This window comes from Eleutherodactylus coqui, chromosome 8 (genome assembly GCF_035609145.1).
Source record: "Eleutherodactylus coqui strain aEleCoq1 chromosome 8, aEleCoq1.hap1, whole genome shotgun sequence".
In the NCBI taxonomy this organism is placed as follows: domain Eukaryota; kingdom Metazoa; phylum Chordata; class Amphibia; order Anura; family Eleutherodactylidae; genus Eleutherodactylus; species Eleutherodactylus coqui.
In genome coordinates this window covers 76,673,037-76,692,004 of record NC_089844.1, presented here as the reverse complement: position 1 = coordinate 76,692,004, position 18,968 = coordinate 76,673,037, and the positions used below count along the sequence as shown (strand labels likewise).

The 18,968-nt window shown below is 42.5% G+C and overlaps 1 protein-coding gene across 2 annotated transcripts in view; it reads left to right on the top strand.

The window, feature by feature from the left end:
• Window positions 1-18,968, top strand: part of GAD1 (glutamate decarboxylase 1) — a 77,604-nt gene that overhangs the window by 35,944 nt on the left and 22,692 nt on the right. For both annotated transcript variants that reach the window (XR_010786386.1, XM_066575881.1), the window contains exons 5-10: window positions 302-544; window positions 7,695-7,785; window positions 12,844-12,956; window positions 14,609-14,724; window positions 16,642-16,721; window positions 18,116-18,170. Coding sequence is in view for 1 of the 2 variants with exons in the window: in XM_066575881.1 (XP_066431978.1) it covers window positions 302-544; window positions 7,695-7,785; window positions 12,844-12,956; window positions 14,609-14,724; window positions 16,642-16,721; window positions 18,116-18,170 (698 nt within the window). In the remaining variant the exon portion in view is untranslated. The remainder of the gene's footprint in view (window positions 1-301; window positions 545-7,694; window positions 7,786-12,843; window positions 12,957-14,608; window positions 14,725-16,641; window positions 16,722-18,115; window positions 18,171-18,968) is intronic.

Genomic DNA, 18,968 nt, shown 5'->3' with positions numbered 1-18,968 from the left:
TACTTTGTAAACCCAAAGTGTCTGTATAATGCCCAAATACTTAATCATAGTAACACAGAGATGACTGGCAGTGAGAAGAGATTAAACAGAGAAATATTGCTAATTCCAAATGAGAAACGGCTACAACTGTCAGGGTGATGTGTGATAGCGCACTTAGTATTTTGTGCAGACAATTTGTATTCTCCTTGCCCAAGCCATATATAAAGATCCTAGCACCTAGCTGACACCCGCCACTTAGTGATCCATCTTCTGCTTCTGCAGATTTTAAGGCCGGCCCGCTAATAGGTTGTTTGTTCTGCAGATTTACTGCCTGCCAAGAATGGAGAAGAACCCACCATGCAGTTTCTTCTGGAGGTGGTTGACATTCTCCTCAACTATGTAAGGAAAACCTTTGACAGATCCACCAAAGTCCTTGACTTCCACCATCCACACCAGCTTCTGGAAGGAATAGAAGGCTTTAACCTGGAGCTGTCGGACAACCCTGAATCACTTGAGCAGATCCTGGTGGACTGCAGAGATACTCTTAAGTATGGAGTTAGGACAGGTATGTTACCTTTATGGACAATTACACATAATTATTACCGCTATAATAATTACAGAACAGAAGAATAAAATGTCAAAGTTGCATTGAGTATCGAAGTATGGATTTCAATATCCCAGTGAAACATCAGGTTGAAGGGACCTTTCGTGTATTCTCTTGCGACTCATTAACATTTGGAACTGGTATTTGGGGAAGAAAATTACATTGTAGATCATGATTAATTGGAAGAAAACATACAATAATAGCATTGTTTTAAAGCTACATACAATGCTCATTATTACGGTTTTGTTTTCCGCACTTGTAGACAATCAAGCTCAATGGGTAAAATACAGTATTTTCTACAAATGGATTCTTTTTTAGAGTAAACAAATTGGACATAGGCCTATTAAATAAAAAAGTTGGGCTTTTGAAAAAAGTCCCTATAGATCAATAGTTATTGTTGCTATACAACAATGAGCCGGACCCCTGTCCTGCAGAAAAATAACATCCAAGGGCCATCCTTATACAATAGGACCTGCCTTCAAAATAAAGTAGTCCTAGAGCTAGATGAGAAGACAACATGGTAACCCATGGACATTTTTTTGGCAATGCTGCCAACTTAAAGAGGACTTGTTACATCCTCCGAACATTGCAGGCTTCATACCTTTTATAGCTGCTTTCCTGCTGACTTTTAGTGTCTTTACTTTGGTTTTCGCCCCTCTAATCATCCACAATGGCTCCATTACTTTTGGACCCTGATACTAGTTCACTATCAAGTGGCCGGTCCACATCCACCCAGTGTGAATCTTGTATCTACTTACAATAAAATGCTAATATTTAGCCATTGGGGCTGCGATTTGGCCCTTTGAACCAAAACCCCGGAACATCTGCTGAGTCTTTTGTTCTGTAAGCAATCTATATTTAATTATAATACAGGTTCTTTAGAAGCGGCAGGTCTCTCCTTAGGTACCACTTCACTAAAAGAGTGCAATTCTCATAAAGAACAAACTTAAGATATACCAAGGGAAACATCTCATTAGGTTAAACAGCAGCGCATGTGAATGGATTGCTCTTCCTGTACACAAGGGGCCTGGATATATAGACCCTCTGTGGGACGTGAAGCATATACTCTCTTTTTGAAGAGACAGCTCCACGTTCATTATCCACTTTATGGAGAATCAGATGAAGCTATTCACATAATGTGGAGTCTAAATCTTAACGAGAATAGTTTTAATACGCCAAGTTCAAAATGACAAATCATTGCATGGTTAACGTTCCTTAAAGGAATCACAATGGCTGTAAAATCTGGACGTGTTTACAAACCGGATGCATTTGCGGATTTATTTCTGACAGATGAAATCTAAAGTAATTATAACTGCCTAAGATGTTGCTTGGCCCAAACTGATTAACTATAGTAATAAGTAGGCGTTCGTTAGAGAAGAATGAAAAATCTTCTCATTTGTACCACTGAGGGGATTTCACAGCACATTTCAATTTTCTGCAAGATTTCCCACAGAAGGCTTGGAATGACAGACAGACCCCATTATATTTACTTATTTATGTAGCACCAGCATACTCCATAGCACAATCCCACACTCCAACTGGGCTCACAATCTAATTTCCATTTTTTTATTGCACACACCCGTGCCAAGGCTAATTTACCTATAGTTTTGAAATGCAAGAGGAAACTCATACAAGCATGGCGAAGACATACAAAATCCATGCAGAGGTTGCCCTGATGAAGTTTTGAACTCAGGATGTCAGTTCTGTAAGCCGCAAGTCCGTACAAAATCATGGACATCGACCAATAGATTGCAGTGCAGAATTCCAAAAGATGGTCTCAATCAGGCTCTTTCTGAACTTTGCTATTACTATGAGAATGACTAAAAAAAGTTTATTACATGAAGATTCCATATCTTAAAACTTAGTGCATATACTTTGTGTCAGACATTAATCCACAACATTAACAAAATGATGCATCACAGAGATGTTCCCTCTTTCTGAACGATGCCCCCCGATTGCTGTATGTCCATTTTCTGAAACTGTTGCAAGGGAGATATAGTATTGCACAGCATTCATTCAGATAAATGGTTAGTGATATATTACACGGATGAGCTAGGTAAGCCAAAGTGCGAGAAGCTCTTTCTTAGTGATTCTCCACCCTGGCTTAAAGGGTTGCAAATGGAATGTGTTTGGCATTGTAAGACAACCCCTTTAAAGGGAACCTATCACTAACTATAGTGCAGTCTTCATAGTTCAGGTGACGTGGACCCTGGGGAGCCTTTTTTCATACTCCCTCCATTCCTGTGGTGCCCCCTGGAGAAGATAGTGTGTGCACAGCAAGCGGGACTCTGTTGAGAAGGCTGTAAGCATGCACTCCCATAGTGATGAATAAGAATAGGCGCGCATTCCCTTCTGAAAAGAGTCACACTTGCTGTGTGTGCACTGACTTTGCCAGGGGACGCCACAGATGGAGATCCAGGTTAGAATGGACTCCTTGTCACCTAAACTATAAGCACCATAATTAGTTTTGGTGTTTATAGTTGGTGACCATTACTTTTCACCAAAACAGGGGTCCCCCAAAAACCTCTATCCCACCTGGTGAGATAGCCACTAATCTTCACATCCAGGGTCGGGATGAATGGAAGGGTGGATGCACACACTTGCTTGGCTTTTTCCGTTACTCCTATATAAGGGAATGGAAGTCACTTCTCCATTTATTCCCTACCTAGATGAAGTGGTGTGAGGCCACCTCACCAGGCTCGATGAGGGTGAGGGACCCCTGCCTAGAGATAGGTGCAGGACCTACAGGTGTAAAAAAAATCTAAAATAAAATGTGGCTTTCTGGCTGCTGGTTGCATAATTATTTACTGGACACTTATCTACCACCTCTGCTGAGTATAGCATTAAACAGGATGTCCCATGAGGACAACCTATGCCATTGAGCACTATTAAGGGTCCATTTACACCAAACGATATATGGTTTGAACGAACGAACGATGTCAGAGTACGCTCGTTCACTCGGGCAGCCTGTTTATACTGGCAGATACATCAGTGGCTTGTTCAAATGAGAAATCTTTCAGTCGTTCACATTCACTATATTAGTGAATGACTGAACAATCGGTATTTAAACCGGACAATTAGTGAACGAGCCAACAATGGTTTTTATGCCTACATGAATTAGGCGATGGCTAATTGGCTGATTGGCTGCGTTTTCAGTGAACGATTATCGTTTGTTTTAACTATTTTGTGAATGGTAATTGTTCCATAAGGAAGGGTCTTAAGGCTTAATGCAGCTTTGGCAGATTTGTACTGTCTATGCATTGCATGCATTTGAATGGCCACCATAGTAAAACTATGGCAGCTGCAGGAAAAAAAACGTGTTATCTGCTGAGAGGCTTTCAGATTAAAGGGATTATCCAATTACCCAATCATTGTTTTACAGGTTTAGTAAAAACTCATACATTGATTTGAAGGAATGCTGCCATCCAAAAGGTGGCGCTGCAGAGGTATTCTTTCATCTTCCTTGTTTGCAGATCTTAAGGAAAGATTTCAGATTCCTTTCACATTCCTTGTCACTGGACTAATTTATTACTGTTATGTTCATCCCTCCCTATTATTTATCTAAATGCTATTGATCCCAACATGTCTGTGCCCTGTCATCCTCTGTTACTGGTATTCACCATGTTCACCAAATCTTTAGATTTGTTCCATTATTGCCTGAGGAAGGACCCTGTGAGGTCTGAAAGCTCATTATAACATGATATATTTTTGTTAGCCATTAAAAGGTATCATATCTCCAAGATTACTTGATTTCTCTTACTGAGAACAATCACATTTTTATCTCTAATGACACATCCCTTATAACCGAAAGTATAAGGCTGGGGTCACACGGGACAGAATTTCAGCAGAATTCTTGCAGAATAGCTGCACCAAAAAAACGCAAAAATTCCGATGGAAAAACGCAGCTTCAAAACGGTAGCGGTTTTGTAGCGATTTAACCGTCTGCATTCCGCTGCGCCTTTCTCTTCCCATAGAGAGGAGAGAGCCCGCTGCGGAAAAGAGAAAAGAATTGACATGCTGCGGAATGAATTCCGCGCTGCAAGCCAGTTTTCGTGTGGCTTGGCCTCAGTGTGTGGGTGAGATTTTTGCAAAATCTTGTCCACTTTGCTGGCTAATCCCTGGATTAGGATCCGCGGGTGGAATAGCCGTGCGGACATTCCGCACGGAAATTCCACGGCAATTCCGCCCCTTGTGAACCCAGCCTAAATATTCTTAAAATTCTCGATGATAAATGCTAAGCACAAACACATAGAGAATCTGTATAAAGAAGCTGTTTCCCAGTTGCTGCAGCAGGTGGCTGTAACAGCTCGGCAACGTACGTATTTTATTGGAGCAGTAGACAACAAAGCGAACCATAAAAGGCCAGACATTCTGCCTCATTGTTGGGTATACAGAAGACCTATATAACTTGGCACCGAAATGTCTAGGTGCGGTTGCCTATAAAAGCAATAGTCGGAATGCACCTGCTGCAAATAAACATACTAATTCCAGGCAGATGTAGTGATTATTAGCACAACCCCCATTTTCCAGGTGTATTTACTCAATGAGCATGAAGACTATCTCTCTGTTACCATAGCTGTATGATGTCTGTCGGTGTCTATATGTACGTGATATACTCAAAACGGCACCATTTTTTTCTCTCTCTTCACACCATTAACTGTAATCAGAATGTGCAGCTAATTAAAGCAGTTCACTCTCGCTAATGGCAGCCCTTCTAGTACATACTCCTAAGTAATCTTTTCTGTCATTAGCATTAATAACCCCAAGCTTTTCAAACCGAGAGCCGGAGTTTGTTTTTTAGTGGCAGACATGTCAGTGAAGGCAGATTAGGTTGCTGCTAATATTGCACAAGCTGTTCATGACCCAGCCATCTGATTTATGGAGCAGTATATGGCCTGAATGGGTTTTCTTTTAGCGCTTCGCATTTCATGGAGATTTTTTTTTTACCTTTGCCAAAAAACATTTTATAGGCGCAGATGTCTGAATTTCCCATTACATTAGAGCTTACTCTCCCCAATAAATATGAACGTTTTCAGTGGCCGTATGACCTGTGGAATATGGTCTAGCGGTATGAGCCATCTCTCTTCTTCTGTTTTATCCTTTGTGTACTGTACCGCAGAATATGTTGCCGCTATATAATCACTATCATCTTATTCAGAGCCGTCAATAACGAGAGCATACTTTCTGTAGAGGCAGACCATATGGCTGATATGGAGCTATTGGAGAGAGGAGGCCAAACCTTGTTCCCCCCTCTTTTATACTGGGGGTGAGAACCTTTTTAAGGATTCCTGCATTGTTGGCAAACAAGGAGGAATTGGCCCAAGGGTATGGCTGGGATGTTAAATGCCTGAACTTTACATGGTGGCTGGCTGGCAAAACCAGGCATCATAATTGGGGGTCCAGTTGATCTTTGCTATTGTACCCTCTGTTCTGCTTATACCGCAGGACAACTATGTTATGATCTGCCGCATCGGCCCGTACAAACTACCGGATAACTATGGCATGAGGTTTAATGAGGGGTAACAGGCTAGTCTTCATTCCCATAAGGCATACAAAGAATGATTATTTTCTCCTCACCTTACTAGGTATCATTGTGGGACTATACACTATCCTGTCAAAAGTAATTGGACACCTGAGCAAGAATCAAAAATAGTATTTATTTCCATATACTTAGTGGGGCTCCCATTGGCCCTATTGACATTGGATACATATTTTCTGCTAATGTCTGATAAACTTCAGCTGGTATTTCCATCCATTCATACTAAAAAACTTCTGGTAACTTGTCTCAAAGAAGATAAATGTTGTTCATATTTCCTGACCTGATGTTCCAGTTTGTCCCAAAAATGTTCAGTAGGTTCAGGTTGGGACTCTGTACAGCCAGTCCAATCGTGGATCATCCATATCCTCAAACCAATGTAAAACAGCATTAGATATGTGACAAAGCACATTGTCTTGTTGGAAGTATTGCTGACCCTTCCCAGAGTATTGCCACATTCTCAGCAGCACATTATTGTCTAGGATGCCAAGGTACACCTCCGTCTTCATGATTCTTGCCACTACAACCAACGGACTGAGGCCATACCACGTAAAACATCTCCAGACCATAACGGAACCCTCGCCGCACTTAATTATTGGCACGACACACTTGGGCATCCTCCACACCCAGGTACACCAGTCTCATTTGAGGATGGAGTACAGTGATTCACCACTCCATAGAATGCTCTTTCATTGTTCAGCTGTCCAATGACGAAGCTCCTTGCACCATTGTAGATGGACTAATGCATTGCAGTTGATAGACAGCTTATGGGCAGTGGCATTACCCATATATCCAACAGCATGCAGTTCTCACCACAAACTGTGGTTGACACCTTTCAGAGTCTGCATCTTATGTAGCACTGCTTATGACACGTAACAGTGCTAATAAAACACAATTGAATCTACTGATAGGGGTGTCCAAATACCTTTGGTAGAATAGTGTATGGCAAAATCGAACCCACAATTCTTTATCTAAGATGCAAAATTTGAATTGAAAAAAAGTGCAACGGAGATTGAAAATCTGCATAACTGTTGCCACCCCTACCCATACAAAGAACAGGGCCACCTAAGGAAACGATCTTGACTCAAGTATGGTGCCCCCTTTATATCTCACAGGAATGGATAAAATGAATATACAGTAAGTATGTACAAAAATTGAGTCCATAATAGTACACAGTGCACTACTCTCTTGTATTACACATACAGGAATGTCTCAGCCCCCTTGGCTTTTTCCTGATACTATGCCACCATCTTGTGCGTAATCTGTCTGTTATTTCAGTTCAGTACCATTACAATGAATGGGGCTGCACGGCAATACAGGCGCAGCATATAAATGAAGGTGATGTTGTGTCTGGTACAAGCTGAATCGCTTCAGTGAGCACAGTGCCATCTTCATCCATGTGATCGATGATGGTAGTATTGGTCAGACTGGTACTAATCACATATTGATGGCAATGCCAAGTGATATGCCACAAATCATGATAAGTACAGAACTCCATAAATAAACGTAAGGGATTGTAATTACAACTAGCTACATTTTCAATATATAGTAACAATGTAACTGCTTACTTCACAGGCCATCCCCGTTTTTTTAACCAGCTGTCTACTGGATTGGATATGATTGGTTTGGCTGGGGAATGGTTGACATCAACAGCAAATACGAACATGTAAGTTACATAAAGTTCATTTCTTTTAATTGTGTCTAAGTGATTTAATGGAAACGTGAATCTTGTCCATATCTGAACAACCAGGATTGAGTTTCAACAACAACAAAAAAGCCATTTGAAGAGAAAAATAAGTTATTCATACCCGTATGAGATATAATAAAATCATTTTTCATTTGCTCTTTGCTATCATTTTATCAATAACTATGTACATAGCATATATATTTAGGATGCAATATACCATCAGAATAAAAAAATTGCTTCAAACAACCTTTCTTGAATAGCCCTTAAAGTAACTACATACGTCCCTGTTGTCATTAAGCACTTACTTACTGTAGCACAATATTTCCTTCTGAGATTCCTCTAGAGAAGGATATATTAAGAAATGAAAGAGGTTTCCCAGGAACTTGCTATTGATGACCTATCCTCTGAATAGATCATCAATCGTTGATCGTCGGGGGTCTGCCACTTAGGATCTCTGCCGATTATCTGATTCTTTGGCCTGCTGTCAGTGCAATCAAGCTGGATGTCCACATTGGGATTGAAGCTGAAATTGTAATAGAAGGTTTGGCTTCCATTGAAATCAATGGAAGCAAATCCTTCTATTACACTTCTGGCTCCAACCTCAATGCAAACATCTAGTTCGGCTGCACTGACAGCAGGCTGAAGGATCAGATGATCAACGGTAATCCAGAGAGGTGGACCGCCGCCAATCAACTATTGATTACCTATCCTGAGGAAACTTCTTTAATCAGCACACAAAGTTGGGTTTATCAATGCCATGGTAGTAGAGGTTAGACATTTACTTCAAAGGAGTATTCCCATCTCAGACTTTCTCATCTGTATTGAGTTTGGGCCCCCAACCACCTTGAATGCAATAGCCGGGGGTGGTTGAGAGGACAGACATAGCCGAGTGCCCTGTGCTAGGCTGTTTCCATAACTCCCATGCAAGTCAATGGGATTTATGTAGACAACGTAGCACAGTGAGCTACACCGTTTCCGTAACTCAAGAGCTGTAGAATTGGCAACGCTCAGTGTGCTATGTTGTTTGCATACATCCCATTGATTTTTATGGGAGTTACAGAAAGGGCATAGCTCAGCCAGGCTCATCTGCCTCCAACATCCCCACTGCCCAACCACCTCGTAGCCAGTGGTATTTCAATCTCATCCATGGTTGACCAAGATGAGTATACCTCTTTAACTTAGCTGTATTCAGGGAAAGTCCTCACACACACCCACAAGGATACTGAGTAATGCAAAGATCTTCATATATGAAATACTATATTATACATAATATAGAGTATTATAGGTCATATTAATAGTAAGAGTAGATCATTTAAGAGGTTGTTCCACAAAACAAACATATCCCCTATACTATCCACAGAATAGGTGATAAATTATAACTGGTTGATAATCCAGTATGTGCACTGCTGCTCTATTCATTTCAGTACGGGTGCCAGAGATAGCCGAGAAGTGTACATAGGGGATAACTTTGTTTTGTGCAGCAACTCCTTTAATAATGCCAAGAATATTGCTCATTTATGTATAACTCAAGAAATTGCAGATCCGTAGCAACTGGAATTGTATAATTTTTATGGACAATTGTAAATATGTATCTACTATACACTGTACCTATATGTATAGATAGAAAGTATATAGTAATTTGCAAATAGATTGAGAGCCAGTGCAGTAATTCAAACAATACAGCTGTCGGCAATTTTAAATTGTGTATTGATTTCTGTACAGTTGGCAAAGGAAATGGATAAGACAGAAATAGAAAGCTTTCATTTACTGTTATATCTCCATCCAAAACATAAAAAAACTCACTGCACAACCAGGTAGTGTTAACAGCTGTGATCTGTTTATTACTAAAAGGGACCTTTATAGAAAATGAGAAAATTCATATATGTAAAGTGTAAGTGCTGCTGGTGTAACAGGTGTGGAATATCACAGCGGTGATGGAAAGGCACCAGTTCAGTTGAACAAACAATGCTTTAATGAATGTACAATAAAGAATAACATAGAAATAACATACAAAACTGTATTATTTGGATACAATACAAACAGTTTACTAACGTTTGATTGATGTTATCCGTACCATACGAATAGGGTGTCCTTAATATTGTACAGAATTATCATGATTAGAGATGAGCGAGCGTACTCGCTTAGGCAAATTACTCGAGCAAGTACTGCCATTTTCGAGTACATGCCCGCTCGCCTCAAAAGATTTGTGGGCCGCCAGGGGGCGGGGGTGGCAGGGGAGAGCGGGGAGGAACGGGGGGGGGGGGAGATCTCTCTCCCCGCTCCCCCCTGCTCACTCCAGCAACTCACCGCTCACCCCCGCCGGCCGCCGAATCTTTTGAGACGAGCGGGCATGTACTCGAAATGGCAATACTTGCTCGAGTAATTTGCCTTAGCGAGTACGCTCGCTCACCTCTAATCATAATCAATAACTGGTTTACCCTGGCACGGAGTAAATGGCTACAGAGATCATGGTTGAAAATAGGAGTCTTCTTTGAAGTAACTTAGTCTTGCAGAAACTTCAGTTAAGCAAATGACTAAATCCACTAAGTGAAATATGCAGTCACTGTCCCCTGAACAAATTTTTAGCACACTATCTTTGGGGAGGCTGTACACTGATGAAGTTAAAATAATTTGTTTTCCATTGAAGAGCCTGGGTGATGGTACTCCCAATTACGCACCACCGAAACTTGAATATCTGGACACCAGCTGTCAGTTTAACTGTCCTCGCTGGTGGTATTTTGCCCAGTGACAGTTCAGTACATATGGTCGGTAATTGTAATTGATGTTTCCTTGGATGATCAGCAGTCCTCCCTCTGGCACATGTGTTGCAACAGCTGGGTAGTGCACCCTCTGGAACAGGAAAACCCAGCTCTCTAGTAGCACTGGGGCAGCTCAATCCTCACAAGGCTCTCTGCAAAACTGCTGAATCACATTAGAACCTTAAAACAGCACTTGCTCCTTACACCAGGCACTTCGGCCAATCAACAGGCAGGCCAGGTTTGCCAATTCAAAGTCAGAGTAAACAAAAACACAGTCATCAGACTTCTCTGAAGGTCCCAGTAGGAACACATGAATAGTCCAGCTATAATTTACATAGATATAAATGCATAGGTTTTAACCCCTTACACAGAGATTAAAACAACCCTTCCCCAGTTTACTTCAATGGTGCGTTTTGCTTTGCATATAAATGTTCAGTGTGATGATAAAACTGCTCAAAATTTTCATAGAGTAGTATGTTCTGTCCTATTGGCTCCTGTGATCTAGCTATCTATGGGATATCTATTCATTATTGGTCTGTCTATGTAATATCTATCTACTCTATGCAGTGGTGTAGCAAGGTCAGGTGGTACCCCCCCCCCCCCCTCCCCTCCACTGGACATGTACAGTGAAGCCCATTGCCTGGCACTGGAGGAGCTGCTATCTGGGGGTCCCAAAGTGCTGCTGGTCTTTCTGCAGCTGGAGAAGGTGCTGGGATTCCTGTTCGAGGCGGAGATTGCAGAGATCCTGAGCTGCTTATTTTATATAGTTTTGCCTTACCCATACCCAAAACTATATAAACTAAATATATTCACTGCAGTGTCAGACCGCAGTTTCAGCAGTCAAGCACTGCTGTCTTGGTGACGTCCCATAAACTTGTCACGTGGACTTGAATTGTAGATGCTCCAAGGCAGGTTTACAGGACACCACTGATGATGTTCTTGCTAGCCGCCTATTGGCTGAGGTGGCCACGTCAGTAAATAACCAACGTGACCACCACCGCCGATGTAAACAGAGCACCAGAGTGGCGTTCAGAAGCAGCGGGGGAACAACACACAGTGGGAGTTATTTTACACACAACTCAGAAAACCCCCCTTAAATATTATCACCATGCTGTGATTACATATTACCTCCATACTGTTTTTAAACAAGCACTCTATATAGTGACCAATATTACCAATAATACCATCACACCATGCCCACTGCCAGTACCACTATATAGTGAGTATTATTATCAGGACATAGGGGAGACATGGGGTATGAAGGAGAGGGAAAAGCAGCTTGATGAACTCAAATTAAAACTTAAACGGGTTGTACTATCAGACAGAGCCCCCTTAAGAATGTGTCACACAGCACAACCAGCACCCAGCATCCTTGGCAAACAGCTGAATTTGAATGAGGGAACCGTGGCCAGGCAGACATTTGCTGTGAAACTTATTGAAATATAAATAAATATATATATCCCGTAATTGCGACCTCCATTGCTATGCCACTGCTCAGGGAGGGTGCCGCAACCTGTCTGTACATTTGCACATTGGCAAGTCTAGTCAGTTTCCAGTATGCTCCACCCCCTAATGCCACCCCCTAAAATCAGCTAACCTCCAAATGGATAAAGTCAAAAAGAGTTTGCACCCATCGACTCACTAAGTGCTGCTTACTTCCTTAATGGTCTTCACTATAAATCTACTTGAGTAAGTCATGCTCCTTTGTATTGATTCTTCACCTTAGTATAAATGAAGGGTTGTAAACCTACTGTAGAGCTTGATGACATTAGATCCATAAGACCCCCCCCCCCCCCCCCCCATCAGTAGAAAGTGGTACATGACAAGAGGCTGCCCATTAGATGGACATTTCAGCTGATTAAACATCTTTTTGTTTTTTGGTCATGAGTAATTAAAAAATGTCATTATCTGTAATTACTCCTGATAGATATTGATTTCTCTGTATTGTAGAAACAAAGTTGTCCTTAGGGGGTTGCAGGACGGTGCGGACGACATAAATAATTGCATTTGGATTTTTAAAACTGCATTCAATATTTTTAATTAGATTTTTGTAGTTTGTGTTAATGTAAAGCTCAACCCATTTGAATGACAACTCTTTGTACTTTCATTCGCTGTGTTTATGTTGAGCATTGTAGAAGCCATGTTACCTTCTGCAGGTACAGAACCAAATGTTCCAATTTCCCAGAACTAATTTAGTTAGTTTACACAAACCATTTCTATTAAATGATATAGATCTCGCTTTGCCTGATACATACATATGTATATTTGTTTTATGAAGGTTTACATATGAAATTGCTCCAGTTTTTGTCCTAATGGAACAAATAACACTCCGGAAAATGAGAGAAATAATTGGTTGGAATGGAAAGGATGGAGATGGCATTTTTTCACCTGGTAAGTTTCCCGAGCGACTTTACTGCTCTCAAAGTAATAGGGAGTTTATTTTCAATCTGAATTGTGTACCAGGATGCTCTCAAGCAGAGAATGTACTGCTAATAAAATGGAGGCTAAAAGGCATGATTTCAGCCTAACGTTCAAATGGTAAAATAAATAATGGCAAGACAACACAGCCTGACAACTATCAAGATGTGGAAATGGATGATTCAAGGTTCAAAGGGATAAGGGACATGGAAATGGGAGTTCAGCGTAGGTTGTGTCGACTGATTAGAATATTCCTCCTCTCTAGATGTGAACTCCCTGTCTTCCACTTCATCGAATTGCCTTCAACTAAATAAATCAAATTATTCTCTAAAATAATACAAATACGATAAGATATTCCACAGTGAAAATGAACGATATTGCAAAAATAAAAATGGGATCCTACCCCTTACCATTAATTTGCTGGTTCTCCAACACAGCGGCTTGGGTTCCAGGCTAGGGGCTTACATAGAAAGGGGATCCATTTTTAGTCCTTTTCTAACTAAATTACATACTTATGTCCCCTTACTGCAATACATGGACATATTCTACATATAGATTTATACATCTACAGTAGGTGGTGTTATGTCTGAACCGGCCACCAAAGCATATCATTCTGGATCAGACATAATAGTTGTCCAACAGGACGGATATACACATATTTTGAAAACTTGGAGAACAAAACAGATAATAATGTAAATAAAGAGTGAAAAGGGGAAATCTCAACCTATCACACTAATATGGGAAAACCTTGTCTACAAGCAACACGAGCACCCCTGAAATAAAAACTAGGAAGCAGACATAATAATACCAAGTAATAGAGACCAGGGACTTATCTGACAGTTGGTTACACCAGGAGGATGCGGCCCTCACCAGACCAGAACTTCACCATGCAGAGGAATAACGGGCACCCTCTGACAGGAAGGGCCGGAATATATACACTATCATAATGGCTGATTGGCCAGTTGGGAGACCCACCTTCCCAATGACCAATCAAGCTCTACACTGGTAGATAGTAGTTAACTCATTGGCGTCCAGTGCTGAATGACAGGGCCACGATCACATGGCCCAGGCTGACAATGTGACATAAGCCTATGTTATGGCCACTGCGCTGCTACAATGTAACGGACAAAGTGCCATGACACTAGTATTGCTCTCATATATAAGTCTATATGCAATGAGGTCCCAATTGTAGTAGCTGCTATGGCAGTCAGGTCCTGTATTTGACCACTCTCTCATTTGGCCTCATAGCAGTCATGTGCCTAGTCTCTGTAGCATTTACACTTCTGGATTTTGTGCTTAGTCATCCTCATGATTTCCAATCATGGTTCTGCTTGGCCATTTTGTTACAATGTATCTCTCTTCTTTTGTTTTTGTGGAAAGGTTTAACCTGGTAAAAGTTTCATTTACTCATTGGAACGAAGATGGAAACCAACTTTAGCTGGGTCCCTCTTCTATGTGGGCACCATTAGTAGTTGTAGTGGCCTACAGCACACACATAAATCCTAGGACTTTGTCAGTGCCCTCCATGACCTTAAACTCCTCAGACAAGCCCATGGAATCAACAATAATATTCATATAAATTAATTTTATGCTCAAATGATTATATTTCTATGTTCTGTTATTAGGAGGAGCAATATCCAACATGTACAGTATCATGGCCGCTAGATACAAGTATTTCCCTGATGTAAAAACCAAAGGTATGGCCGCTGTCCCCAAACTGATCATCTTTACCTCAGAACATGTAAGTAAAATCAATCTTTAATGTATTGTCACATGTTCACTTAAAAATGGTACAGGGAGGAAACTCCTAATTTCAGAGAACTGAAGAAAAATGATGAATGAACTCCTCACTGCAACAATTAAATACAATAACTATATAGTTCTATAGACATATAGACATGGTAGCAGCAAATATCACTATAGAACATATATACACTGATATGCCAAAAGTCATGGGACAAGAACTTATATTATGTAGGACGCTCTCTAGCCCGGTGAAGTGCAGCAACTCCATGTAGCATTGATTCCAAAAGTAGACGGAAGATGCCTATAAGGATGTTGAGCCATATCATCTGGATAGCAGCCACAGCTCTGGTTATTTATAGGTGCAGGATCTGAAGAACAAATGGACCTCTTCACCACATCCTATGAGTGCTCAACTGGACCCATGTTGGGCAAACATCCTGTCCATACCATTCGTGGAAACCCTCTAGAATGCTTCTCAAGCCAATTCTTGACAACCTGGGCCTGATGGCATTGTACATTATTCTGCTGGAATATACCATCATTGTGGGGATACGCAAAGTCTATAAAGGGCTGCAAATGGGTCACCAAGTGGTGAAATGTAAAGGGCATCAATGATGACTTTAGGTAGAGCAGTAGATCTAACCCATGCCATGAGAACACATTCCACACCAGTATTGAACCACCACCAGGCTGCATGACAATTTGAGTCTATGGATTCATTGGATCTGCAGCACACACGAACCCTACTATTAGCCCAAAATAATTGGTGCCATGATTCACTGACCCATGCCACATGTGTCCAGTCCTCTAGGGTTAAAATATCAATGTCACAAGCACAGATGAGGCACTGTGTCCAGTGTCTTGGTGTTAACAGAGGTATTCTGTTGGGTCTTCTGCTGCCAAAAACCCATGGAAGCTAAAGAACATTGCACTAATTTGCCAGATATGTATGTTGGGCTTCTTGCATTGAATGTGAATGCTTTTTTCTGCCAGAGTCTGTTCACATGGACAGTACTAGCCAGACACCACCAGTCACGATCATTAAGCACCTGTGGGCAGCCACTATGCTGTCCACTGTTAGTCATAATGCCTTCTATTATGTATTCCCAGTATACACGTGAAACTGTGAATTGAGGAATATTAAATCCCCCCCAAACTTCAGATATGGAATGTCTCATCCGTCTGGCACTCACTATCAGTCCTTGTTTGAACTCTGATAATTCACATTGCCTTGCCAAGAGCACACCAATGTTCAACCTCATTCACAAGATAATACATCACAGCTTTTACAGGTGTGGCCATTTCCAAACTGTCATCTGAGGTAACAATTCATATTTAATTTATGTACTGCTATCCCATGACTTTTGGCATGTCAGTATATTGGTGTGACCTACACATTAGTATCACAAAAATCATGCACATATATAAACACATTTAAAGCAGTTCAATGAAATGGTATTTCTCAGCAGAATAACACTGCTGGTTAGGACATATGTGAAATGCTCCTACAAATGCAACTCAATGGGAGTGTCAGTGCCCACCAAATGCCTCCTCTAATTTGGCCAGTTTTAATTGGTGTGTTATGCTAATAAGCACACTGGCCAAAATGGCTCCAAGTTGCTATCATATTGATATAAATTATCATACTGTGCTGCATTTCAAACAGCCGCCACCCATTTGGTGGTGTAAACACATGTATGGCCATTTCACAAGGTGATTTCAAAAAGTGTAAATGATGACCACATAAAGTGAATGATTTTTTCCCCAACCATTAATGGTAGGTTTGGATAAATGAGATGTGCCCTAAAATACTTAAAGAAAGACCCCCAAAAAAGTGTATGACCGTTTTCTATGTTTGTTCGCTTGTACACTCTAAAAAAAGGATTGACGAGAGTAACCATACATTTTTCAGAGTCATTACTCAATGAAGAAGGCTGGAGCCGCGCTGGGATTTGGTACAGAGAATGTGATCCTGGTAAAATGCAATGAAAGGTAAATAAGGACTCTATATTGAAGGTGTAATATATAATGTTTAGAGCGGGGGAGGGGGTTCATTGTCACACAGCTGTCATTAAAGGGGTGGTCTCGTGAAACCAAGTGGGGTTATACACTTCCGTATGGCCATATTAATGCACTTTGTAATATACATCGTGCATTAAATATGAGCCATACAGAAGTTATTCCACTTACCTGCTCCGTTGCTAGCGTCCTCGTCTCCATGGTTCCGTCTAAATTCGCCGTCAGCTTGCTTTTTTAGACGCGCTTGCGCAGTCCGGTCTTCTCCATTCAGCACGAGCCGCTTCAGTGTGCTCCCCGCTACAGCTCTTCTGCGCATGCGCAGACGAGCTGTCACTGCTCGGGAGCGCGCTGAAGCGGCCATTCTGCACCATCCTCTGTTAGAGGAAGGTGCAGAAACTGGAGCTGCCCAGCGGAGAAGCCCAGCCCAGTCCAGCAGCCCCGAGAAGCCTCCCAGGTAAGTGATGGGTCGGGGGGGGGGCTGCCGCTGCGCCGGGCTGCGCCGGGGGGGCTGTCGCTAGGCCGGGGGGGGCTGCCGCTGTGATGGGGGGGCTGTCGCTAGGCCGGGGGGGGCTGCCGCTAGGCCGGGGGGGGCTGTCGCTAGGCCGGGGGGGCTGCCGCTAGGCCGGGGGGGGCTGCCGCTGCGCCGGGCTGCGCCGGGGGGGCTGTCGCTAGGCCGGGGGGGGCTGCCGCTGTGATGGGGGGGCTGTCGCTAGGCCGGGGGGGGCTGCCGCTGCGCCGGGCTGCGCCGGGGGGGCTGTCGCTAGGCCGGGGGGGGCTGCCGCTAGGCCGGGGGAACTAGCGCTGGGCTCCGGAACCTAGCGCTGGGCTCCGGGGCCTTCACCTGGGCTGAGGGTCTAGCGCTGGGGAGCCGGGGGCTAGCGCCGGTTACCTGCTGTCTGGTCGGCGGCTGCGGGGCGTCTGGTCGGCGGCTGCGATGCGTCCGGTTGCCATGGAGACACAGCTGGCGGCGTCTCGGGAGCGCGCACGTCGGGCTGCAGCGAGCGACGGGGAAAGAGGCGGCGGCCATCTTGAGGAAACTTTTATAAGTTGCTGAAACGCTGGAACGGTAAGTACGAACCAGCTAGAAATGTCATTTACAGGGGGGCTTTGTAATGTATGTTTAATGGGGGGGACTGGGCAAAAAAAAAAATTAACTGCTTCCTCGAGACATCTCCTTTAATATTAATAAAGACCCAATAAGCAGATCCTGAAAGTCTCATGATCAGGCTTTATTCACACGAGCGTATATGCATTCATTCGGATGGCCCAGCGTATTCACGCGGGTAAATAGCTGCGTCTATAAGCTCGTATGGCTAAAGCCTCAGTCTGTTTTATCACTCGCTTATCAATCACTGTTATAATTACAGAGGGAAGATCATTCCTGCAGACCTGGAGGCCAAAATCCTTGAATCTAAACAAAAAGTATGTAGAGCCTCTGAATTCTTTGTGTGTAGCTAATCTTTGTGTGACTTTAGAAAAGAGTTAATTATTAAACATTTTCATACAAGAAAGCAAAGAAACAGCACCACTCATAACCATAGCCTGTGTCTGGTATTGCAGCTCAGCTGTGTTCATGTAAATAGCCACTTTAGCAAAAACACATCCCTGCACCCCCCCCCCAGCTGATTGCCTGTCACACTCTGGAGGTCTCTTATGTATATTTCAGTCACTTCTATACAGTGCACCCCCTTGATATTTAGATTTCTGCCTGCTCACTTTCTCTATACTATGCTAACACTGCCATGAGTGTTAACATAGTATAGAGAAAGTATGCAAGCGGCACAGCATCAGCATCCCATCAGCACAGCATTGCATGACAAGCTAGAGCCTCTACCATCTCTGCCTACAGGGAGGACACTGCCATTACCATTTGTATTCACTTAAATTAACTTCAGACCATAATTATACAGTCAGGAGGATGAACTGTGTCATTAGCATTAGTAACTGTCATAGGGGTTTCTGTGTCCCACTCTAAAGGGCTTGTGTGGTAGGGTATAATTCACAGGAGGTATGCTGATCCAAGTAAATCTCAGGTGGTCAGAATGAGATCACATGACCTCCCGAGGAGAAGGATTTCAGGAGTTTCAGGTAGAAAGGAATAACTAAAAAATGTAATACTAGATAACATATATACTGGGGGACTAGTTACACAATGAATGAAAAAATTTCACTGGAGTGGCCCTTTAAATGAAGCCAAGCAATAATACCAGACACAACCTA